Genomic DNA, 24,148 nt, shown 5'->3' with positions numbered 1-24,148 from the left:
ATGGCAAAGACCAAAGAGCTGTCAAAGGACACCAGAAACACAATTGTAGACCTGCACCAGGCTGGGAAGACTGAATCTGCAATAGGTAAGCAGCTTGGTTTGAAGAAATCAACTGTGGGAGTAACTTAGGAAATGGAAGACATACAAGACCACTGATAATCTCCCTTGATCTGGGGCTCCACGCAGGATCTCACCCCGTGGGGTCAAAATGATCACAAGAACGGTGAGCAAAAATCCCAGAATCACACGGGGGACCTAGTGAATGACCTGCAGAGAGTTGGGACCAAAGTAGCAAAGCCTATCATCAGCAAGGGCATTGAAGATGAAACGTGGCTGGGTCTTTCAGCATGACACTGATCCCAAACACACCGCCCGGGCAACGAAGGAGTGGCTTCGTAAGAAGCATTTCAAGGTCCTGGAGTGGCCTAGCTAGCCAGTCTCCAGATCTCAACCCCATAGAACATCTTTGGAGGGAGTTGAAAGTCCATGTTGCCCAGCAACAGCCCCAAAACATCACTGCTCTAGAGGAGATCTGCATGGAGGAATGGGCCAAAATACCAGCAACAATGTGTGAAAACCTTGTGAAGACTTAAAGAAAATGTTTGACCTCTGTCATTGCCAACAAAGGGTATATAACAAAGTATTGAGATAAACTTTTGTTATTGACCAAATACTTATTTTCCACCATAATTTGCAAATAAATTAATTAAAAATCCTACAATGTGATTCTCTGGATTTTTTCCCCTCATTTTGTCTGTCATAGTTGAAGTGTACGTATGATGAAAATTACAGGCCTCATCTTGTTCAGTGGGAGAACTTGCACAATTGGTGGCTGACTAAATACTTTTTTGCCCCCACTGTATTGCACTTATTGAAAATAAATAGCCATTTTTAATACATCTATATATCTTTTAATGAATCTACTGAATCGACTGAATTGACAAGGACTATTGACACCACAAACACTATTGTGAAATATACACCTATTGTATAAAACCTATTCTCCATACCTTTGCAGGCACGGCGGTGTGTGATGGGCCTGGCCATATCCCGGTAGAAGCCCTCCTTGCAGTAGTGGCAGTGGCGTCCGGCCGTATTGTGGCGACAGTTCATGCACACGCCTCCGCTCTTCCTCCCCGACAACTTGTACAGCTCCATGTTGAAGCGGCAGCGCCGGGCGTGTAGGTTGCAGTTGCACGCTACGAGAGGGAGGGATCAGGGGAGGGGAAAAGAGAGGGGGGGAAAGAAAGAAAGGTTAGACGTCTTGAGCGTTCAGTGAGAATAGGTGCACTTCTTCATAATCAAAACACGTTCGAGGCACTTTGAAACAGGAAAAGTTGAAAAACCTTTGTTAAATTGGCATCGCCACAGTTTGAAAACAAGGCACAACACTATAGGTATATTGTGGGTATACTTTATACATCAAAATAATTTCCAAAGCACATTTTGAAAACACTCATTCAGATATATGAGCAATAGATGAAGCATTTACTGTAAGTCCTACAGTGTACTTTATCAGTATACAGTGTAGGATGTAGCTTAGCGTCAATACCATTATGATTCAATCAGAGTAGAGGGTGTGTGCTTCGTGGCTGTTACAGAAGTCATCAATCATGAGGCATATATTTTCAGAGCTCATTTTCCTCCTTCCATAATTAATGACTGGACCCGCTCTTTGCTCGCTAGTTATTAACAGACCCTTTTAATATCATGAATCCCTGATGAGCAGAACTAACCTCTCCCATCTAGTCTAAGACCTCTGTAGTCCGATAGAGGAGTAGGAAAGGCCCATGTACTGTAAAGTCTCAAGCCATGTGTCTTATAGCACCACAAGGATTGATCACTGTGGAAACTGTCTGCATGCCAATCAATCACAATATATATTTACATTTAGTCACATGTATTTCATGTATCGGGCGGCAGGTAGCCTAGTGGTTAGAGAGGCGAGCCAGCAACCGGAGGGTTGCCAGCTCAGAACATCTGGTGGGAATTGAGCTGGCAACCAGATGGTTGCTGGTATCAAATCCTAGATGCCGTTGCCTGCTGTGCCCTCGGGCAAGGCACTTAACCCCCCACAAAAACAGCGCCACGGGCGCCCAGTGTGGCAGCCCCCCACACCTCTCCAGAACCTGTGTATGTATGTGTGTCTTTCGGAGGGGTTAAAATCAAATTGTATTTGTCACGTGCCCTGAATACAACAAGTGTAGGTAGACCTTATAGTGAAATGCTTACGTACAGGCTCTAACCAACAGTGCAATTTCTAAGTAAAAAAAGAATATAATAATAAATAAAGGTATTAGGTGAACAATAGGCAAGTAAAGAAATAAAAACAACAGTAAAAAGACAATGAAAAATAACAGTAGTGAGGATATATACAGTAGCGAGGCTATAACAGTAGCGAGGCTATATACAGTAGCGAGGCTATATACAGTAGCGAGGCTATAACAGTAGCGAGGCTATATACAGTAGCGAGGCTATATACAGTAGCGAGGCTATAACAGTAGCGAGGCTATATACAGTAGCGAGGCTATAACAGTAGCGAGGCTATATACAGTAGCGAGGCTATAACAGTAGCGAGGCTATATACAGTAGCGAGGCTATAACAGTAGCGAGGCTATATACAGGCACCGGTTAGTCGGGCTGATTGAGGTAGTATGTAGATATGGTTAAAGTGACTATGTATATATGATAAACAGAGAGTAGCAGTAGGTTAAAAGAGTGATTGGCGGGTGGTGGGTGGCGGAACACGATGCAGATAGCCAGGTAGCCAATGTGCGGGGGCACTGGTTGATCGGGCTAATTGAGGTAGTATGTACATGAATGTATAGTTAAAGTGACTATGCATATATGATAAACAGAGAGTAGCAGCAGCGTTAAATAGTTTTTTTTGGGGGGGGGGGGTAGAATGATAGAATGAAACCGAATTAGGGCCATCAGGAATTGAAACTGCGATTCTTGAGCTTGGACGCTGCCATTGTACGTGACGCAACGAGAGTACAATATGGGCAGTGAAGCAGCTTTCATTGATTTCAAAGGAAGCATTTCCTCAATGGCTGACAGCAATGCCGGACGCCCGATGGCTATAGCGTTGCAGGGCCGTTAGGAAGAAACATTGAGAGGAACCAAGATGCTCTCTGCCAGTCATTTGGATATGAACACTCTTTGATCTCCAGGGCTGTGTTTGAAATGCCACCTTATTCCCTATATACAGTAGTGCACTACTTCAAGGGTGCAATTGTGTTCACAGGCCAGGTAGGGTGTGGGAGATCTGCCCCTGAGATGGGAGAGACCTGGTCCAAATCCTTAACCCCAGTCAGGTTCAATTCAAACCTGAACTCAGATTCCTCTAACACTTGGCCAAGTGTTCAAAGAACATTGCCAGAGCGTTTGGTGCCAGTTCAAAGTGATCCACGGAAACGGTTTGCGAGAAGCAAACAACAACAAGGAACTTGGATCTCAAAAAGTATCAGCAGAGGACACTTCTCTGGGGGGGGTGCAAAATAAATGTAATCAGATGTAATCAGATGTGAGTGTATTGACTGCAGTGAGTCAAAACAGGGTTCTATATCAATGACTGTTTCGTAAGGCGTAGACCACAACAGTCTGCACTGAATAAAAGCATGGAGCCATGAAGTGTTGCCAGTCACAGTGTGTGAGAGAGAGAGACTGACTGTGACTGACTTCTCTAAGGTCAGTGTTGTAACAACATCCAGCACAGGGACTGCCACCGCGTCAAGCATTCATTTTTTTAAGGAAAGCTTTTCATTTGATAACAAAATTACCTTTGATGGGACCATGAGATACTTGAATGAAAAATGTAAGGCCATATCAATAATAACTGGAATTTCAAATCAAATTGTACTGGTCACATACACATGGCTGGCAGATGTTATTGCGGGTGTAGCGAAACGCTTATGCTTCTAGATCTGACAGTGCAACAGTATCTAACAGGTAATATCTAACAATTCCACAACAAAACCTAATACACACAATCTAGTAAAGGAATGGGATGAGAATATATAAGTATAAAATATATGGATGAGCAGTAACAGAGCAGCTAAGATGCAATAGATAGTAAAGAACATATAGTGAAGGATACAGTATATACATATGAAATGAGTAATGCAAGATATGTAAACATTATTAAAGTGACTAGTGTTCAATTTATTAAAGTGGCCAATGATATCAAGTCTGTAGGTAGGCAGCCGCCTCTCTGTGCTAGTGGTGGCTGTTTAACAATCTGATAGCCTTGAGATAGAAGCTGTTCAATCTCTCTGTCCCAGCTTTGATGCACCTATACTGACCTCGACTTCTAGATGGAAGCAGGGTGAACAGACAGTGGCTCGGGTGGTTGTTGTCCTTGATGATCTTTTTGGCCTTCCTGTGACATCGGGTGTTGTAGGTGTCCTGGAGGGCAGGCAGTTTGCCCCTGGATGATGCGTTGTGCACACCTCACTACCCTCTGGCGTGCCCTGCGGATGTGGGCGGTACAGTTACCGTACCAGGTGGTGATACAGCCCGACAAGATGCTCTCAATTGTGCACCTGTATAAGTTAGTGAGGGTTTTCGGGTGACAAGCCACATTTTTTTCAGCCTCCTGAGGCGCTGTTGTGCCTTCTTCACCGCACAGTCTGTGTGCGTAGACCATTTCAGTTTGCCGGTGATATGTAACTTTCCACCTTCTCCACTGCTGTTCTGTCGATGTGGATAGGGGGGTGCTCCCTTTGCTGTTTCCTGAAGTCCACGATCATCGCTTTTGTTTTGCTGACATTGAGTGAGAGGTTATTTTCCTGACACCACACTCCGAGGGCCCTCACCTCCTCCCTGTAGGCGGTAAGCAAATTGGAGTGGGTCTAGGGTAACAGGTAGGGTGGAGGTGATATGGTCCTTGATTAGTCTGTCAAAGCACTTTATGATGACAGAAATGAGTGCTACGGGGCGATAGTAATTTAGTTCAGTTACCTTAGCTTTCTTGGGAAAAGGAACAATGGTGGACATCTTGAAGCATGCCTTATTGCCTTATGGAGGGAATAACTACACTGTTTGTATTCGGTCATGTTTCCTGTCGCCTTGCCATGATTAAACGCGGTGGTACGTGCTTTCAGTTTTGCACGCATGCTGCCATCAATCCACGGTTTCTAGTTAGGGAAGGTTTTAATAGTCACAGTGGGTACAACATCTCCTATACACTTCCTTATAAACTTCACCGAGTCAGTGTATACGTCAATGTTATTCTCTGAGGCTACCTGGAACATATCATAGTCCGCATTTCAGTTTCCTGTTCCTGTTTTAGTTTCTGCCTATAGTAGGGGAGCAACAAGATGGAGCCATGGTCAGATTTGCCAAAAGGAGGGTGGGGGAGGGCCTTGTATGCATTGCAGAAGTTAGAGTAACATTGGTCGAGTGTGTTACTCGCTCGTGTACTGCAATTGATATGCTGATAGAATTTAGGTAGCCTTGTTCTCAGATTAGCTTTGTTGAAATCCCCAGCTACAATAAAAGCAGCCTCAGGATATATGGTTTCCATTTTGCATAAAGTCCAGTGACGTTCCTTGATGTCCGTCTTGGTATCCGCCTGTGGGGGGATAAACATGGCTGAAACAAGCCGGCACTGGAATCCGGTTTCTCAACTGCTACTCAGCAAAGGGGTTTCTGGCACAGAGAGATGGGAACAGAGCCCTTTCTCGCTGCAGTTTTACAGGGTCGCAGGCTCCAGGAAAAGAGCACATTCACAGACTCCTTCTCTTGGCAATTACGCAGACAATTTGTATGGAATTCTGAAGTTAATTAAATACTAGTTAGGTTTGAATCCCTCTCGGACTTGTTCTTTTTCTGTAGCTATGCCGCTGCTGGCTCTTCGTGGTGTGTTTTAGGAGGCTGGTGGCACGGGGTCTGGGTTTGACCCTTGACCTCAAGCTATTTTAAGGGTTTGGGGAAGGGTTCACTGCCGCTACCTCGCTTTCCAACCATGGTGAAGTGTCTGGACCATAGGCATGACATTATTGGTCTGGAAACTTGGATGGATGGCACTTGGATGGATGGCATGGATGGTACAGTAAGAAGAACTGGGATGGGTGAAACCCATAGCAGACTAAATCATAATAAATAAAAAAACAGTATATTAAAATACAGGTATTGAGGTGTGTGTTAGTCCATGTGTGGGTGTGTATGTGCACACCTACATGTGTATGCGAGAGTACTATGTGTGTGTGTCAGTGTGTAAAAACAGCATGTCCAATTTCTCCTTAAGAGGATGTGACAAAGAACACACCCGCTGGAACAAGGGCAGGAGGGTGGTATAGAGGTTGGAAAAAGGGGAGGAGGGGGTGGAGATTGTGATCAAACGCCTCAAACACACACACACACACACACACAGCTGTGAGCACTTGTGTCCATTAACACCTTGTAGTGGGACATGAAAGCAGGAGGATCACTGGCACCCTTTTCTCCAGCCTTAATCCTTTACTGCCACACGGCCCACCTTCATAGCAGATATAAGTGGAGGAATTTAAAGTTCAACTCAATATTAGGACTTTTCTACACAAAGCTGGATCAACAGATGGTCTAAACTGTCATTTTGAATATGAATGAATTCAACAATAGAAAAAAAGGTCCAAGCTTTCTAGAGTTGCTATCCAACATAAGAGGAGAGATCAGATGTCGGATTAGACCTGTTGAGAAAGAGAGAGTGTGCTTGTGTATTGTGAATCAGTTGCTTGCACTAGCGACTGGACCTGATGCTTCAAACAGGACTTGTGCTCATTATTCCGCCCTCTCTTTAAAAAGAGCTTGGGAAGTGGGGAAGAAAGAGAAATGAGAGAGAGGAGAAAGATAGAGAGAGGAGTGGAGGAGAGGAGAAAGATATAGAGGAGTGAAGGACAGGCGAAAGAGAGGAGAGGAGTGGAGGAGAGGAGAAGGATAGAGTGGAAGAGAAAGATAGAGAGAGGAGTGGAGGAGAGGAGAAAGATAGAGGAGTGGAGGAAGATAGAGGAGAGGAGTGGAGGAGAGGAGAGGAGAAAGATAGAGAGAGGTGTGGAGGAGAGGAGAAAGCTAGAGGAGTGGAGGAAGATAGAGGAGAGGAGTGGAGAAAGATAGAGGAGTGGAGGAGAGGAGAAAGAGAGAGGAGTGAAGGAGAGGAGAAAGAGAGAGGAGAGGAGTGGAGGAGATTAGAAGGATAGAGTGGAGGAGAAAGATAGAGAGGAGTGGAGGAGAGGAGAAAGATAGATAGAGGTGTGGAGGAGAGGAGAAAGATAGAGGAGTGGAGGAAGATAGAGGAGAGGAGTGGAGGAGAGGAGAAAGATAGAGAGAGGTGTGGAGGAGAGGAGAAAGCTAGAGGAGTGGAGAAAGATAGAGGAGTGGAGGAAGATAGAGGAGAGGAGTGGAGGAGAGGAGAGGAGAAAGATAGAGAGAGGTGTGGAGGAGAGGAGAGGAGAAAGATAGAGAGAGGTGTGGAGGAGAGGAGAAAGCTAGAGGAGTGGAGGAAGATAGAGGAGAGGAGTGGAGAAAGATAGAGGAGTGGAGGAAGATAGAGGAGAGGAGTGGAGGAGAGGAGAGGAGAAAGATAGAGAGAGGTGTGGAGGAGAGGAGAAAGCTAGAGGAGTGGAGGAAGATAGAGGAGAGGAGTGGAGAAAGATAGAGGAGTGGAGGAAGATAGAGGAGAGGAGTGGAGGAGAGGAGAGGAGAAAGATAGAGAGGTGTGGAGGAGAGGAGAAAGCTAGAGGAGTGGAGGAAGATAGAGGAGAGGAGTGGAGAAAGATAGAGGAGTGGAGGAAGATAGAGGAGAGGAGTGGAGGAGAGGAGAAAGATAGAGAGAGGTGTGGAGGAGAGGAGAAAGCTAGAGGAGTGGAGGAAGATAGAGGAGAGGAGTGGAGAAAGATAGAGGAGTGGAGGAAGATAGAGGAGAGGAGTGGAGGAGAGGAGAGGAGAAAGATAGAGAGAGGTGTGGAGGAGAGGAGAAAGCTAGAGGAGTGGAGGAAGATAGAGGAGAGGAGTGGAGAAAGATAGAGAGAGGTGTGGAGGAGAGGAGAAAGAGAGAGGAGTGAAGGAGAGGAGAAAGAGAGAGGAGATGAGTGGAGGAGAGGAGAAAGATAGAGAGATGTGTGGAGGAAAGGAGAAAGAGAGAGGTGTGGAGGAGGGGAGAAAGATAGAGAGAGGAGTGAAGGAGAGGAGAAAGAGAGAGGAGTGAAGGAGAGGAGAAAGAGAGAGGAGATGAGTGGAGGAGAGGAGAAAGATAGAGAGAGGGGTGGAGGAGAGGAGGTGATAGAGAGAGGTGTGGAGGAGAGGAGAAAGATAGACAGAGGTGGGGGGCTGTTAACTTCACCTCAGTGCCTGCTCCAGGATTTGCTGCACCACTTGGAATGTTTATGGGTTTGTTTTGAAGTGATGTGCACACAACCACTAACACACACACACACACACACACTCACACACACAGGTACACAAAACACACACGCACGCGCACACAGCAGACAAACTCCCTCTAATTAGGCTCAGCAGGGATAACTGAAAACCGGCGAGGGCCATTTTTCAATTCATTAACACATCAAAGCTCCACTGGAGCTCTCCAAAAACACTCGCTAATTGTTATCTGTTGGAGGAAAAACCGGAGGGGGTTTGAAAGGCTTATGGGAGAAACAGCAGAGGACCCTGGGAGGCAAGGGCCCGAGCGAGCGTTTTTTTATAGGTCAGAGTCGAACGCTCCGAACTAAGTCCCTGTTGGTGCTGTTGCTGTGTGAAATTCCACAGACAAACGAAGACAAAGCCTCGGCAAATAGACAGCTGCTGAGACAAAGGATACGGGAGAGGTGTAAGGAGAGAGGAAACTAACAACACAGCAAGAGAGGGAGAGAGAGTGGTCTCATTGTGCCCCTCTACACGGAAACATTTGGGGCGGATCTCCACTTTCTCACTGTTAGTTGTGTCTAGTTCTTCCAATCAGGTCCATTCTGGGATTGGAATCTTACTGTAATATGAAATGATGAAGTCCTGGGTCATTGTCATTAGGCACCAAACAGAAGAAAACAAACTAAAACAGGGAGAGACAACCTGGAGTTATCCAATAAGAAACACTTGTTTTCGGGAGGGCCCTACGTTGTGTCATAATGAATACAACCCTGTTGTGTTGGAACACACCTGTCATTGAATAACCTGTAAAACATAAATATGCATGTGCCTACTCTGTGCTAGATGCTTTCTCCATTATGCTTTCAAGTCCATTACAGAACAAAAAGGACCATGAGCAGACGCACGCGCACACAGTGCTTGTTCTGAAATACTGCAAAGTAGCGTGCATTTGTACTCCCCAGGCCTGCTAGTAGTGCTCTGGTGTCCAGTAAATCGGATAATACACCTGCTGGAGAATGGAGAACTGAGAGACAGAGACAGAGACAGATATGGGGCGGGAAAGAGAGTGAGTGAGAGAGAGAGATATGGGAGAACAGCTCCCACCATCGTTTTCTCACAGCGGGTCCTAATTGGTTCCACTCATTTCAAACGTGTTATTTCAGTCCGGCATCAGTCTGATTACCATATCAAACCCTACATATCACAATATTTGCTCCACCCACACTTCATTAGTAGCCTTGTTAGTTTGGTTTGTTTATGTGCAAAGTACACATAAAGTACATCAACTACAGTTCTGTGTGTCTTAGAGAACAACCTTCCATGTAGGTAAAACCAATAGGAAAGACGAGGAAGTTTGAAGCCGAACTAGACGGTGTCTACACACAAACCGGTTCAGCCTATGAGAAAGTTTATTAAACGTCCCATGGCAAATTGGCTCTGAAAAAAGTGCTATCCTATAATAAAAACTCAAATGAATTGAGTGTGCAATGTCTCAACTCCAGCTCCATATGTTAGGGATCTAACCTAATGTTTTGGTCCAAGCCAAGCCAGGACGCCCAGCCAATTGATTTTGGATGCCTGTACGAACCCAAATCCCATGGCTAAAATTGGTCCTTGAAAATCGGAGCCCCCCCATGCCCAGGCCCCCGTCCAAACCTGGAGCCCCCCTGGGGTGCCCTGGGCCTGGCTACCACCGCCCGCAATGTGGGCCCCTGCCATCCACAGTGAGTCTGCCTGTATATTTACGTGTGTGTATGCTTGTGCACACGTCCGTGTGTGTGTGTGTGTGCTTGTGCGCACGTCCGTGTGTGTGCCAGGCTGCAGGCAGGTCCATGATTCCCTGGCCGGGGTATGAACACAGGCACGCGCCTGCCTGTGGATGGGCTCCGTGCCGCTTGGCCTGGTCCAACCACCTGCTCCAGAGCACCAGGGGAGCACCGGTTCATTATCTCCTCATTAGAACCAGGTCCAGAGTACACACTCTGACAGGCACACACACACACACACACACACACACACACACACACACACACACACACACACACACACACACACACACACACACACACACACACACACACACACACACACACACACACACACACACACACACACACACACACACACACACACACACACACACACACAAACACACAAACACAAAACATACGGGCACACACGGGGACACACATATGCACACACACTCAAACCAGGAACCAATGACCACACACTGAAGACAAGGGACCACAATGACCAGAGACTAGAGATGAGGGAAGACTAGATAGTGTGAGTGTAGACTAAGGCTACAGACCAGACACTACTAGGGTCTAAAGCCCTGGGGAAACAACAGCCTCATGTCTATCATTTATCTAAGAGAGACACTTCTGGCCCAGTAGCACGAGGAGGGGTTGTGGGCACACACACACGCCTAACGTTTCTCAGTTTCTCCCTCCCTTCCCCTTGACCCTCTCTACACTCATTTTGCGGTTAGCCACACGCCGTCGGCTTAAGAGCCAGCTCTCGGGAGCCCTTTTGAACTGAGAGTCCCTTAATTCTCCTCCTCTCTCTCTCCCCCTCTCTCTCTCCCTATTTCAACACACACCTCTTTTCTTTCTTCCACTTTTTCTCTCTCCCCATTTCTCTCTCTCTCTCTCTCCCTCACCTATCTCTCTCTCTCTTTCTCTCTCACTCGCTCCCCCCATCTCTCTCTCTCTTTCTCTCTCACTCGCTCCCCCCATCTCTCTCTCTCTTTCTCTCTCACTCGCTCCCCCATCTCTCTCTCTCTTTCTCTCTCACTCGCTCCCCCATCTCTCTCTCTCTTTCTCTCTCACTCGCTCCCCCCATCTCTCTCTCTCTTTCTCTCTCACTCGCTCCCCCCATCTCTCTCTCTCTTTCTCTCTCACTCGCTCCCCCCATCTCTCTCTCTCTTTCTCTCTCACTCGCTCCCCCCCATCTCTCTCTCTCTTTCTCTCTCACTCGCTCCCCCCATCTCTCTCTCTCTTTCTCTCTCACTCGCTCCCCCCATCTCTCTCTCTCTTTCTCTCTCACTCGCTCCCCCATCTCTCTCTCTCTTTCTCTCTCACTCGCTCCCCCATCTCTCTCTCTCTTTCTCTCTCACTCGCTCCCCCCATCTCTCTCTCTCTTTCTCGCTCCCCCCATCTCTCTCGCGCTCCCTCTCTCTCTCTCCCTCCCTCCATCTCTCTCTCTGGATGGCATCAACAGGGGGAAGAGTTTAACAAGATTAGGCTGGAGGGATGCCAGATTGGGGCCTGTTGTCAGTTGGAGTCTGCCTAAACTCTGGTCTTTCTAGTCCACTTCACGTCGCCACGTATAAACATTGTTATCTCTGTCCCCTCTCTCACTTTCTTTCTTTCTTTCTTTCCACTGAAAAGACCCAGTGGTCCGGGCGGGGGAACCTATTACACAATCATGTTAGCTCCATGTAGGACTGATACAATGAGATGAGGATGATACACATTTTGGAATAGGATCTCTGCATGTAAGCCACTGTATTTGGCGAAACTGAATTCTAAGGCTTAATGTGGACTGCAGTTGCTATAAATGGTTTAGGAGAGATGGATCATATTGAGAGAGATGAACTGTAGGCTGTGGGTTAGGTGAAGAAGTGAAGGGTAAACTGATGGTTAAAGAGTTGAGGCAAAAGGTAATACTGACATTAGGGGTTAAGTGTTGAGGTGAACCGGAGGTGGAGTGGGTAATAACTATAAATAACTGAGATATTTCACTGAGGAGAGCGAGAGAAAGTGGAAGAAAAGAAAAGTGGTGTGTGTTGAGAGAGAGAGAAGAGCGAGAGAGAGAGAGAGAGAGAGAGAGAGGGTCTGCTATACAAACTGATGGAAAGTGGTGTTGGGGGTAAAACATACAACATTATAAAATCCATGTACACAAACAACAAGTGTGCGGTTAAAATTGGCAAAAAACACATACATTTCTTCACACAGGGTCGTGGGGTGAGACAGGGATGCAGCTTAAGCCCCACCCTCTTCAACATATATATCAACGAATTGGCGTGGGCACTAGAAAAGTCTGCAGCACCCGGCCTCATCCTACTAGAATCCGAAGTCAAATGTCTGCTGTTTGCTGATGATCTGGTGCTTCTGTCACCAACCAAGGAGGGCCTACAGCAGCACCTAGATCTTATGCATAGATTCTGTCAGACCTGGGCCCTGACAATAAATCTCAGTAAGACCAAAATAATGGTGTTCCAAAAAAGGTCCAGTCACCAGGACCACAAATACAAATTCCATCTAGACACTGTTGCCCTAGAGCACACAAAAAACTATACATACCTTGGCCTAAACATCCGCGCCACAGGTAACTTCCACAAAGCTGTGAACGATCTGAGAGACAAGGCAAGAAGGGCATTCTATGCCATTAAAAGGAACATAAATTTCAACATACCATATTAAGATTTCCCTCAGATAACACAGATCCACAAAGAATTCGAAAACAAATCCACTTTTGATAAACTCCCATATCTACTGGGTGATATTCCACAGTGTGCCATCACAGCAGCAAGATTTGTGACCTGTTGCCACGAGAAAAGGGCAACTAGTGAAGAACAAACACCATTGTAAATACAACCCATATTTATGCTTATTTATTTTATCTTGTGTCCTTTAACCATTTGTACATTGTTAAAACACTGTATATATATAATATGACATTTGGATTGTCTTTATTGTTTTGAAACTTCTGTAATGTGTATTGTTTACTGTTAATTTTTATTGTTTATTTCACTTTATATATTATCTACCTCACTTGCTTTGGCAATGTTAACACATGTTTCCCATGCCAATAAAGCCCCTTGAATTGAGAGAGACAGAGAGAGAGACAGAGAGACAGAGAGACAGAGACAGAGAGACAGAGAGACAGAGAGACAGAGAGACAGATAGATAGACAGATAGATAGACAGATAGATAGACAGATAGATAGACAGATAGATAGATAGATAGATAGATAGATAGATAGATAGATAGGAAAGAGAGAAAGAGAAGAATGGTACATTGAAATTGACAGAGAGTGAGAGAGGAGAGATAGAAAGTAGAAGAAAGAGAGAGAGTGAGAGAGGAGAGAGAGAGAGAGAGAGAGAGAGAGAGAGGCAGAGGGAGGCAAGTAAAAGTAGAAGAAAGAAAGAGAGAGAGAGAGGAGAGATAGAAAGTAGAAGAAAGAAAGAGAGAGAGAGAGAGAGAGAGAGAGAGAGAGAGAGAGAGGCAGAGGGAGGCAAACACAGAGAGCCACATGTGTCATTGTGGTGGCCAGACCACCATGACCTCCAACAAGCAGATCGCCTGGCCAGATGGCACAAGGAAGAAAGGCAGTATGGGGCTGAAAAACAGAGACAGAGGGAAATGATAGACAGATAGAGCATCAGATATGTACTTGTCAGATATTCGGCATTAACATACAGCCCTTAAAAAGAGGTTAATCCAAAACATTTTTGTGAAATAACAAAAATAATATATATACAGTATTTAACCTGTGAAGTATATATATAAAAGAAGTAGAGTAGGGATTTAAAATACACGAGAGCTGTCTCTGCAGCATTACCCATCTGCCTCCTCATCTCCCCCCAAAACAGAGAGACACATACTAACCCCCAATGGCAGAGGATACGATATTATGAGGAGACTTTGGTGGCAATACGATTCTCACAATTCTATATGTTTTGTGATTCAATACTGGGATTTTATTGCGGTTCGAGGTTCCAAACACATTGCTCATTGCAGCAGGACAAGGGAGAGCCATGAGAAAACACGTTTTTTGATCTGTCATGGAAATAAAAGTGCCGGAAAGAAATTGGCTCTCTTTTTAAAAAGAAGATGGAGAAAAAGCTATGAAGGAAAAATACTGGATTTTTTGGAGCATGTACAGCCAACTAAAATAATAATATTGTCAAAACGATACGATATATCTTCCAAAATAATATTGCGACTTAAATAACTATCAATTTCCCCCCCCCCCCCATCACTACTGGAAAACAAAAAAAAATACAATTCTCAAATGGGTTCAGGTTGAATCTCTTCCGTTTTAAAACCTCTCTCCTGTATTGTGCCTACTGAACTTGACTCTGGTTGGATCTTTTCACAGCCAGTCATCAATCCCTCCTCTCACCTCAGCCGCTAAAGATAGACGTACCCCCCCACTCCCTTTGTAACATTCGGAGCCTTCAATAAACCAGTCTCTGCCCGTTCCCTTTTCATAGAGACATAGAAAGAGACATAGAAAGCCCTGTAGTAGAGAAAAGAGGAGTCTGGCAGAGGTTTGATCAGCAGTCAGAGAGAGAGAGAGAGAGAGAGAGAGAGAGAGAGAGAGAGAGAGAGAGAGAGAGAGAGAGAGAGAGAGAGAGAGAGAGAGAGAGAGAACTGGGTTGGAGTGTCCCAGTGGAGCTGTTCCATAACGAGGGGAAAAGAGAAGGAAAGAGATGAGTCTTCAGCCTGAAACCTCCAATGCTCCACATTTAAAAAAAACACTCCGCAAATATCTGTAACTGTCCAGTCAGACATGACAGACACACACACACACTATATACATCGTTATAAATATAGATCAAGTATTCTAGAGTTTACTATAGACAGAGAGTATGAACACCCATACACATAGACCAGATGAGTATACTGCAAAGCGGGATCAATAAGTTAGCCATAGCCAGCTAACTTTGAGAAACACGCAGCTAAACATAATGTTTTTTTTTGTCAAGTTGATTAGATGATTTTATGCCCATTTCAAGCTCGTCTTTCTAGAAAATGTTGACCACCAGTTAGCTGCCCGACTCAGGTATAGCCCTCAAAATTCAGTTGGTGATACAGTAACCAAAAAAGGTTGGGAATAGCTGGGAGACACAGCCATCCAAAACACGGATGAAACGGGCTCGACAGCAAAGGCAGATAGATCTACGTTTTTCAGACGGATAGACAGATATGCTCTGCTCTCCACATACCCACAGATTCTCCTGCCACGATGAACAATGGCTAGGAGCCCAAACCCACATATTTTTACAGGAACACTTTAAAAGGAAGACTCCACAGAGACCTCAAACAGAAAAAAATGGCCCAAACTGAAACTGTTATTAGAAATAATGGTACATTTTATGACATTAGGATGAAAAAAAGTTTTAAAACCCAACCTCAGCATAAAATAGTACCCCGTGCTTAAAGAACATAACTCCCAGAGAGTCAATTCTACGCTGGGGGAGGTCAGACTTTGACAAGATTCAATTATGGCTCAGAACACCCCAATGGTGGGCACCTCTGGTTGTGATTGCTAACATATGTGGGATGGAGTGAGATGGGGGCATGGGAGTGAAGGCGGGTGGGCACGCTACCTAACTGGAGCCCCAGCCCAGCAGTTTGCCTTGGCACAGTGATGAAACGCCACATCTCAGATCACACACCCAGATTATGCGTTGCTCACACACACACACACACACACACACACACACACACACACACACACACACACACACACACACACACACACACACACACACACACACACACACACACACACACACACACACACACACACACACACACACACACACACACACACACACACACACACACACACACACCATACCAGTGGTTCCCCTATGATTTTTTTCAGCAGCGGTGGCAAAGTTAGCTTGGAGGGGCAGGAGACGGCGTCATTGGCCACGCCCACTACCACGCCCATTCTCCTGCCGTAAATGTAAGAGGCTCTCCTCTTGGCCATAGATATTTTTTTTTGCAGTTTTAAAGCTAATTTCCTGCAATTCTACACATTTTGCTATGGCTTACGCCATGTTCTTATGCGATCGGAGTGGCTCAAACATTATAACAAAATCAATGGGGGCCCACGCCATGACATTTTTTAAATTTCTAATTCTTTCTGACAGTCTAGTTTTTATTCTGGTGGTTGTTAGTATTTAAAACTATATAACTCCATTATCTTTTCTAAATACCTGGTTTTAGTTGTTTAAGTTCCCACTGAAAACGTTTTGCCATCCTGAAAAATGTATTTTGGGGATTGGCGGCCCACCGCTGCTAAATTAATATAGGGGAAAGCCTGCATCACGACGCAGGCATTTACAGAAGGTTGCCAGGATTTCAACATTCCTCTGCTAATGTTGTGGATATTTTGGTCTTAAAACAATGTTTTTTTGTGTTTTAGTGTCTTTTCATGCTGCCAGAAAAACCAAATGGGTTGCTAAATAGAAAAAGAAACACTAAGCAAACTGAAATGAATCAGACACAGCCAATCAACAATGGAAACCAATCCTATTGGCTTAGCCAAAGCTGTAAAAGCAAGACGAAAACTACTAACAAACCAAGACATTGCGATATTGACATACGTCTCCAAAAAATCTATCACTAACAATAAGGAAAACCAAGCCCTTACATGATGCCGCAATCATGATGCACATGCGTACACACAAGCCTTAGCCCCGATTGTGGCTCACGCTAACCACCCTAAAGGCACCATTTCATAGGGCTGTTGATTTTAGAACAACATTCCTCGCCCGTGTAATGTATTTGAAAGCACAGGAGGTTTCGTTTTTGCCCCCCCCCCCCTCCCTCACGCTGTAAGTAATTGAAGTGTCGGGTCCCGGCGAGCCCTGGGCGACAGCAGAGGAGGGGTTTGCAGTCAATTAGTGAAAGCAGGAACATGGCAACATACATGTAACAACACAGGTCGAGGCACACAAGGAAAGCCAACCGTGTCTGTGCTTCTGTCACACACACATAAGTTATTCAATTTAATGCGTTATGATATTCAAATTCTATATGACCTTGCAACCCGAACCGATGTGTGTGTGAGAATGAAGTCATTTTAGGATCTGGTGCCTAAATGTGGTGTGATGAATTTGTTGTAGAGAAGGAGAGGAGAGGTGACCTCTCACTGCCCTTGCTAGAAGCTGTGGAAAGATGGGGAGGGGGGTGCATGGCTGTGAAAAGATGGAGCGTTGCTTTGAAATTATAATCAGCATCGCGTAACCATCTGCCCCATGTCAGACAGAGAGAGAGAGAGAGAGAGAGAGAGAGAGAGAGAGAGAGAGAGAGAGAGAGAGAGAGAGAGAGAGAGAGAGAGAGAGAGAGAAACAGAGATAGAGGGAGTGAGATGGGTGAGAGAGGGAGAATGAGAAAAAGAGATAGAGAGAGGGAGAGAGAGAAAGAAGGAAAAGATAGTTGGATGTTTTTGGCATTTGGGGCTCTTGTGTCCTTCAGTGTTTCCAGAGTTCCACACAGATCTGTGTGCTTAGGTCTTACAGCTCTGTCCCAGACGATGTGATGTGTGTGCGCTGGGTCTGGGTCTGCCAGAGGTAGAGCCCAACCAGACACTCACACACACACCCTCCTGGACCGCCGTGTTTTCTCCAGCAACCCATCTGTCAACGCCCCCCTAATTCTTGCTAATAGTTTCCAAAAAAACAGAGGTCTACTAAAAATACTGAGCCCCCTCAAAGGCAGAAGGAGTCTGGCAATGGAACTTCAAAAAAGTCTCTCCTCCATCTCTCCCTTCTCTCTCTATAGAATTCCTATTTCCAAATCAAGCTTGCCTCATTAGCATGGCAGACATGATCTAATATTGACCTAGAATAGATCATTGTATATGTATGATATAAGACGTTCAATAATTCAAAGAGAAATTGTTCTGGACAGACTACATGGATTTAGTCTGTCCAGAACAATGGATGTATCAGTGGAGGCTGCGTAGGGGAGAATGGCTCAAAATAAGGGCCCGGAACGGAGCAAATGGAATGGCATCAAACACCTAGAAACCACGTGTTTTATCCGTGCTGCATCACATCAGGCCGTGATTGGGAGTCACATAGGGCGGCGCACAATTGGCCCAGCGTCGTCTGGGTTTGGCCAGGGTAGGCCGTCATTGTAAATCAGAATTTGTTTCATAACTGACTTGCCAGTTAAATAAAGGCTAAATTTAAAAAATGTTTTAAAAAATGTATTGGATACCATTCCATTGATTTCGCTCCAGTCATTACCACAAGCCCGTCCTCCCCAATTAAGGTGCCACCAACCTCCTGTGATGCATACTGTACGTACTGTTCACATATGTGATGCACTCTCATTATCACAGCTGCTTTCAGACAAATGCTAGGCACATTGTTGAAGTCATGTGCTTTATGCTCTAAGTATCCAGTCATGGCCTGTCGAGTCCATTAGAGCTGGTGGGGTCTGGCCTGTACTGTGATTCCCAGTGTGGACTTCTGGATTACAGAGGGCTGAGCCTAGCAGAAGCCGGCATGGTCTGTAGACTCTAGTCTACACTAATGAGAAGGAATAGCATGAGAGAACAGGCTGGCTGGCCAAAGAGCAGATCTGGGCAGGGTAGGGCCGAGCAGGGGTGACACTGGCAGAGAGAGCCAGGACTGTATGGCCACAAAGTAATAAAATATATAGTTATGTAGTCTGACAGTCAAAAGCCACCACCGTACTTGTTAACTGTTCTGTCCGACAAAAACATTGTGATCAAAGTCAAATTAAACAGTCAACTTCATTACAAGCCGTTGCGTCACACTATAACGTGCCAGTCAGGCTCTCATAACACCATATCATCTCAGTAATGATATAGCTCTGTAACTCTGTACTACCAGCATGCCATAACCATAACACCATCACCACCGTCACACCAATGCACCATCCTATCGCAGTAAGTAATCTGACACTTGTTATTCACCTGTTCCCGACCGCATTTGATCTTTTGGCTCTGAATGAGACCAAGCAGACAATTTTTCCATGACATCTCCTTTAGAAAAACAGGCCATCTCAAACTCTCCTATTTTGGCTTCGATTGCAAACTGCTATGGCTCTGGGTTTGTAAACTCGTGTCTGTGGGCAGGATTCATGGAGGGGCGGTGGGGCGGGCGGGGAGCGTGTGTGTGCTGGTTTGTGTCTGCAGACGGTTCCTGGGCCTGCCAAAAACCCAGACAGTAATCTCGGCGAAGCGCATGTCAAACATTAGCGAGACCCGTGAACAATCAAACAGGACTAGAGAGACAGCTCGGCTTGGCTCACACCACCATACAAGCTCTCGACTCAGTTCAGAACTGGGAAGGGGATTCAAAGTATCTTTTAATAATCTCAATGAATGATAATGATTAAGGCAAGAAGGTAAAAACATTAATGGGGCACGATGCACGTGTTACATAAACATGTGGACTAAGTCGTGTTTTCTCTTCAGCAACACAGCTGTGCTGGTTTCAAATGGTATGAATGGAATATTTTTTTGTTGTTGAATATAATATACAATATAATATACACTGAGTACACAAAACATCTCTTTCCATGACAGACTGACCAGGTGAATCCAGGTGAAAGCTATGATCCCTTATCGATGTCACTTGTTGGTTGCAACTCAATATTAGGAAGGTGTTCCTAATGTTTGGTATACTCAGTGCATATTTTTGTTAGGATAAAATAAAACATTTACACCCCCCCCAGGGGAATCTCCCCGTCAGCTTAACCTTGTCATCACCCCACAGGGGATCATGACCTCAGCCCGCCCCCCAAAAAACACTCCCGGAGACCCATAGCCCTGCAACCCAGAGAAGGGCTCCGGTGACACCTGGGGACCCCGGCTTCTCCAAAGCGTGCCAATCTCACACCCTCTCCCAGACTGAATACACACACCTCGGCCCGGCGCCACAGACGGCTGCTGCTGCTGACGCGGTGGTGTCCTACAGGGCTCGTTTGTGCGGCCCGCTGCTTTCTGCAGCGCCAGAAAGGAAAAAGCCAGCCGAGGACCAACAAAGGGAGGGGACACTCTTAAGAATGAGCTTCAGTGTGCCGTGGGGACGTCTTTTTTTAAACCTAGTCCAGCACACTTTTGAGGACATTTTGGAACCAGCACTGTGGCGGGGTCATTCTAGAATGAGCCCTAAAGGGCTTTTTGGAACATTGTAATTAGGGACATGTGTGTTTGGCGTCCCCTCTGATCTGTGATCAGCTATAGCGTGCAACATGCATTAGGTTTTTACTGCCCTGTATCAGCGCTGGGATGAGGTCATCAGTGTTGGCCGCGGCGCACATGGCATTTAGTCCAAGAGTAATGGACGGAGGTGACATATCAATCCCACTGAGGAGGGATCTACGGGAAGCAGGTGGAACGTTTCCCAAACAGGAGAGGGGTGGGGAGAGGGGAAGAGCGAGGGAGTTACGGATAGAGTCGGGTGTGGGGGCGGTGGTAAAGGTTGAGAGTAAGTCAAGGGAGTAAGAGTGTAGGAGAAGGAGCTGGACAACGGGGCGCAGAGAAAGCGAGACAGTGAGAGCGTGAGGGGTTGGAGATTTGGGGGAAGTTAGAGAACATAATCAAGGGTAGGAATGGAGGGTGCTGGGGTATGAGGCGGGTGTGACTATAAGGGCACAGGGTTGAGGGTCTGGGGAGGGGGGGGGTTGTCAGTGAGGGGGGAAATAGAAACATACCCACTCCTTGGACCAGCACTGCAATGGCCCCAGCTATGTTCCTCTGGCCCTGTCACTCTCTTTTAAGCAGATCTGGCACTGCTCAACGCTAAATATGATTTCAGGCCAGCAGAGCTGGCAATTACAACATGTTAGAAAAATATACACTGTTTTTCAATGTTTTACTCCTGTTTTTTTTTTACTCGCCTGTAATTGTATTTAGTTACGGGGAAGGAACACGTGGGACAGTGGCTTCTAATACGGTGTTATTTTCCAATGGCTACACATTTTTATGACAAGCAGAATTTACCTGAATTGGGTTCCACCTCCACCCGTTTTTTAAAGTATCATTACTGACAAGCAGTAACCGAATTTGACATATTAAAAAAAATCTGTGTTCACTTTATCATAAAACGCAGTAATCCCATAAAAAGGTAATCTGCTAAAATTACTGCAATTTCACTTGCCAAGCTTTCAGAGAGTGTCTGGATGGTTCTTTTTTGAATACATGTCTTGAAGTAATGGCAATCACTGCCAAATTACATTCTTGGATGACTTAGCTGCCGTGGTGTGCCAACAACTCGAACTGTTGTCATTCGCTGTTTAGACTTGTTCGTGAGGGGGCGTGTTTACTTCAGAGGGGAGCCCAGAAAACATCAAGTTGGGTTGAGTGTTCAGGAGTCCTGTATATAGAGCTAATAAAACAGAAATCACAAATACTGCTGCTGCATTTCGGTGTACTGTAAATCTGTTGGGCAATGTAGGGTTGGGGATGGGTTGCATTTGGCATTGGCCACCGGAACATTCCACCCTCATCTTCAACTGTGTCAACAGCAGGTCATCCTGTGTATTCAGGCAGCACACACATCTAGCCTTACTATTGTCAAAATCTTATTTTAACTTTACCTGCAATGCTGAGACCATTACAGCAACCTCAGATAGAACACAGATTGAGCATTAATCAAACTCCTTAATATAGCTTCAGGGAAAGAGCTGTTGAAATTAATACCGAAAATGACTAATTCGGTTTTAAGCTGAATCTACCCAGAAACACCACCATGTGCTGTTTTCAAATATAAGTTAACGTTACCCATGTTTTGTCCATATTTAAAGGGGGAAAATGGTATGCTACTTGTCGCATAAAGGAACTGCCACCTGTATTTCAACAATTTCCTCATTATTCCCAGGCGTTTGGGAGGATAATGTGGAGAAGGAGGCGAGAGAGAGAGAGACACACAGAATCCCAGACAGACGTGTGTTTGTGTTGGGCCCGTCTCGCCTCACAAGCCCACTGATGGGTGGGTGTGCAACAGGGCTCAATCCCCATCCTGCACATTCCCTCATTAGGAATTCTGAGACGCATTCAGTAGCTTGTCACTGGAAGAGAATACCTCCTTCACTCAAGGGTAGGGCGGGGAGAGAGGGAGAGGGGGTGAGAGAGAGGGAGCGAAAGAGAGTTGGAGAGATAGGGGGGGTGCCTGGATATAGAAAGATAAGTAACGGAGTAGACCCTACTCAAAAATGTCATGGTCCTTTCAACATGGTGGCCATTGAATTGATGAGTATTCTCATATTTCTATAATGAGTGATTTGTACTGCTCAAAAAAACAAAGTTGCAGGACACAAATACATGGTAAATCCACTACACAGATCATCAAGCACCTCCCTCTGTTCAAAAACTGCATGAGGACTGAAGAATTCCAATCCATGCTGACACAAACATTTCAAGAATCTGTGTGTGTGTGTGTGTGTGTGTGTGTGTGTGTGTGTGTGTGTGTGTGTGTGTGTGTGTGTGTGTGTGTGTGTGTGTGTGTGTGTGTGTGTGTGTGTGTGTGTGTGTGTGTGTGTGTGTGTGTGTGTGTGTGTGTGTATGAATTGTCTAACATTGCCATATTAAATAATCAATTTCTAGTTATGAGGTGTGATTGAATTAATGAATCTACACATTCAACAATGCAAATGCAAAGAGAGTAAAAAAATGGTTGAAATTAGGAAATTTGAAAAGAACAGAATCAAAACTGATAGAAAATGCTGATTAGAGCAGTGACTCACGTAGACACTCGTTGGCCTCGCGAGCGCTTGCCCTTTGCCATGGCCGGTCGTAGTGAAAGGGCTTGCAGCGGTCGCACTCGGGCCCCTCCGTGTTGTGCTTGCAGTCGCACACCAGCTTGCCCTCCTTGTCTTTGAGGCAGCGTGAGGCGTGCCCGTTGCACTTACACCTCCCGCCCACCTGGAAGTCCCCCACCGCGTAGAAGTACGCCGGCAGAGACGTGGACGGTACCATTGGGTCTTCGTCAATCCGGCCTCCCCCGCCTATCCCCACTCCTCCTGCCCCTAGCTCACGTGGCAGCTGGGGCCGGCTGAAAACGACACGGATGTCAGTGACTGTCACCCAGTCCTGGAGCACAGGGCTGTTGTCAAAGTCCTTCCCGGAGGGCCGCCCGTCCAGAGTGCTGAAGGCAATGAGCCCCCCGGATAGAGGGTAGAGGTCGGTGTGGCCATCGGTGCACAGGCCCTCCTGCTCGTTCTGCTTGGTGATGGCCGCCTTGTTGGGCCGGTTGTACATGCGCCGACACTGGGATGAGTAGTACTGGTAAGGAGTCCAGCTCTTGCCATAGTCCATGCTCTTGTAGATGGCCAGTGACTCAGGGCGGGGTGAGCAGAACTGCAGGCTGACGTAGGTGATCTCAAACTTCTTGCCCAGCGACAGGGTGAGGGTGACGTTGTGCGGCGAGGTGTGCAGGTTCTCCGATTGCCAGCAGGTGAGGTTGTGGGCCGAGTTGAGGTCAGTGAGGTAGGAGGGCGGATGGGCACGCCGCGGGTCCGCCGCGTCGCAGATCTGGCAGGTGCGCACTGAGGGCCGCTCATCACCTCGCTCCACCACACTACAAGAGCGGGACGGCGTCGGCCGGCCGCACACACTGGACACGGCCACCTCCTTGCCAAAGGCGGTGTTGATGAACTCGGGGATACAGCGGCGGGCAGCGCCCGCGTCGTCATAGCATGGGTCTGGGGGTGTCTGCTGCCCAGCGAAGGGATTGGCAGCACCGTTAGGAGAGGCGGGAGAGGCGAAGCATGCCAGGAGGCAAAGCCCCAGCAGGCACCTCCAGGCTTCCCTCATCCTGTGTGTGTGTGCGTGTGTGTCCGAGGGAGTGTATGTGTAGGTGTGAGAGGGGGAGTGGAAGGAGACCCTTCCTTTAGGGTGACCGTGACCACCGCAGCCTGTCCTGTGAACCAGAGAAACAAAAGAAAGAAAAGAGAGAGGGAGAGATAAGTGCCAGAGCTTGTCATAAAAGGATTCAAAGCAACAAACAACTTTTTTGACCTCTGCTTATTGATGAAAATATTCACAGTTCAGTCATGTAGATATTCTCATGCTATTG

The 24,148-nt window shown here is 46.2% G+C and overlaps 1 protein-coding gene across 4 annotated transcripts in view; it reads right to left on the bottom strand.

Annotated features, from left to right (window-relative positions):
• ntn2 (netrin 2) overlaps nt 1-24,148 on the bottom strand; it is a 61,410-nt gene that overhangs the window by 21,701 nt on the left and 15,561 nt on the right. For 3 of the 4 annotated variants that reach the window (XM_046369090.1, XM_046369089.1, XM_046369092.1), the window contains exons 2-3: nt 22,818-23,992; nt 1,011-1,199 (exon numbers count right to left, since the gene is read on the bottom strand). In XM_046369090.1, the coding sequence (XP_046225046.1) occupies nt 1,011-1,199; nt 22,818-23,886 (1,258 nt within the window). In that variant the 5' untranslated portion in view covers nt 23,887-23,992. The remainder of the gene's footprint in view (nt 1-1,010; nt 1,200-22,817; nt 23,993-24,148) is intronic. The other variant, XM_046369091.1, reaches the window with a different exon arrangement.

This window comes from Oncorhynchus gorbuscha, linkage group LG11, assembly GCF_021184085.1.
Source record: "Oncorhynchus gorbuscha isolate QuinsamMale2020 ecotype Even-year linkage group LG11, OgorEven_v1.0, whole genome shotgun sequence".
NCBI classification, from domain to species: Eukaryota; Metazoa; Chordata; class Actinopteri; order Salmoniformes; family Salmonidae; genus Oncorhynchus; species Oncorhynchus gorbuscha.
The sequence above is the reverse complement of the archived record's forward strand: the minus strand, read 5'-3'. Positions and strand labels throughout refer to the sequence as shown.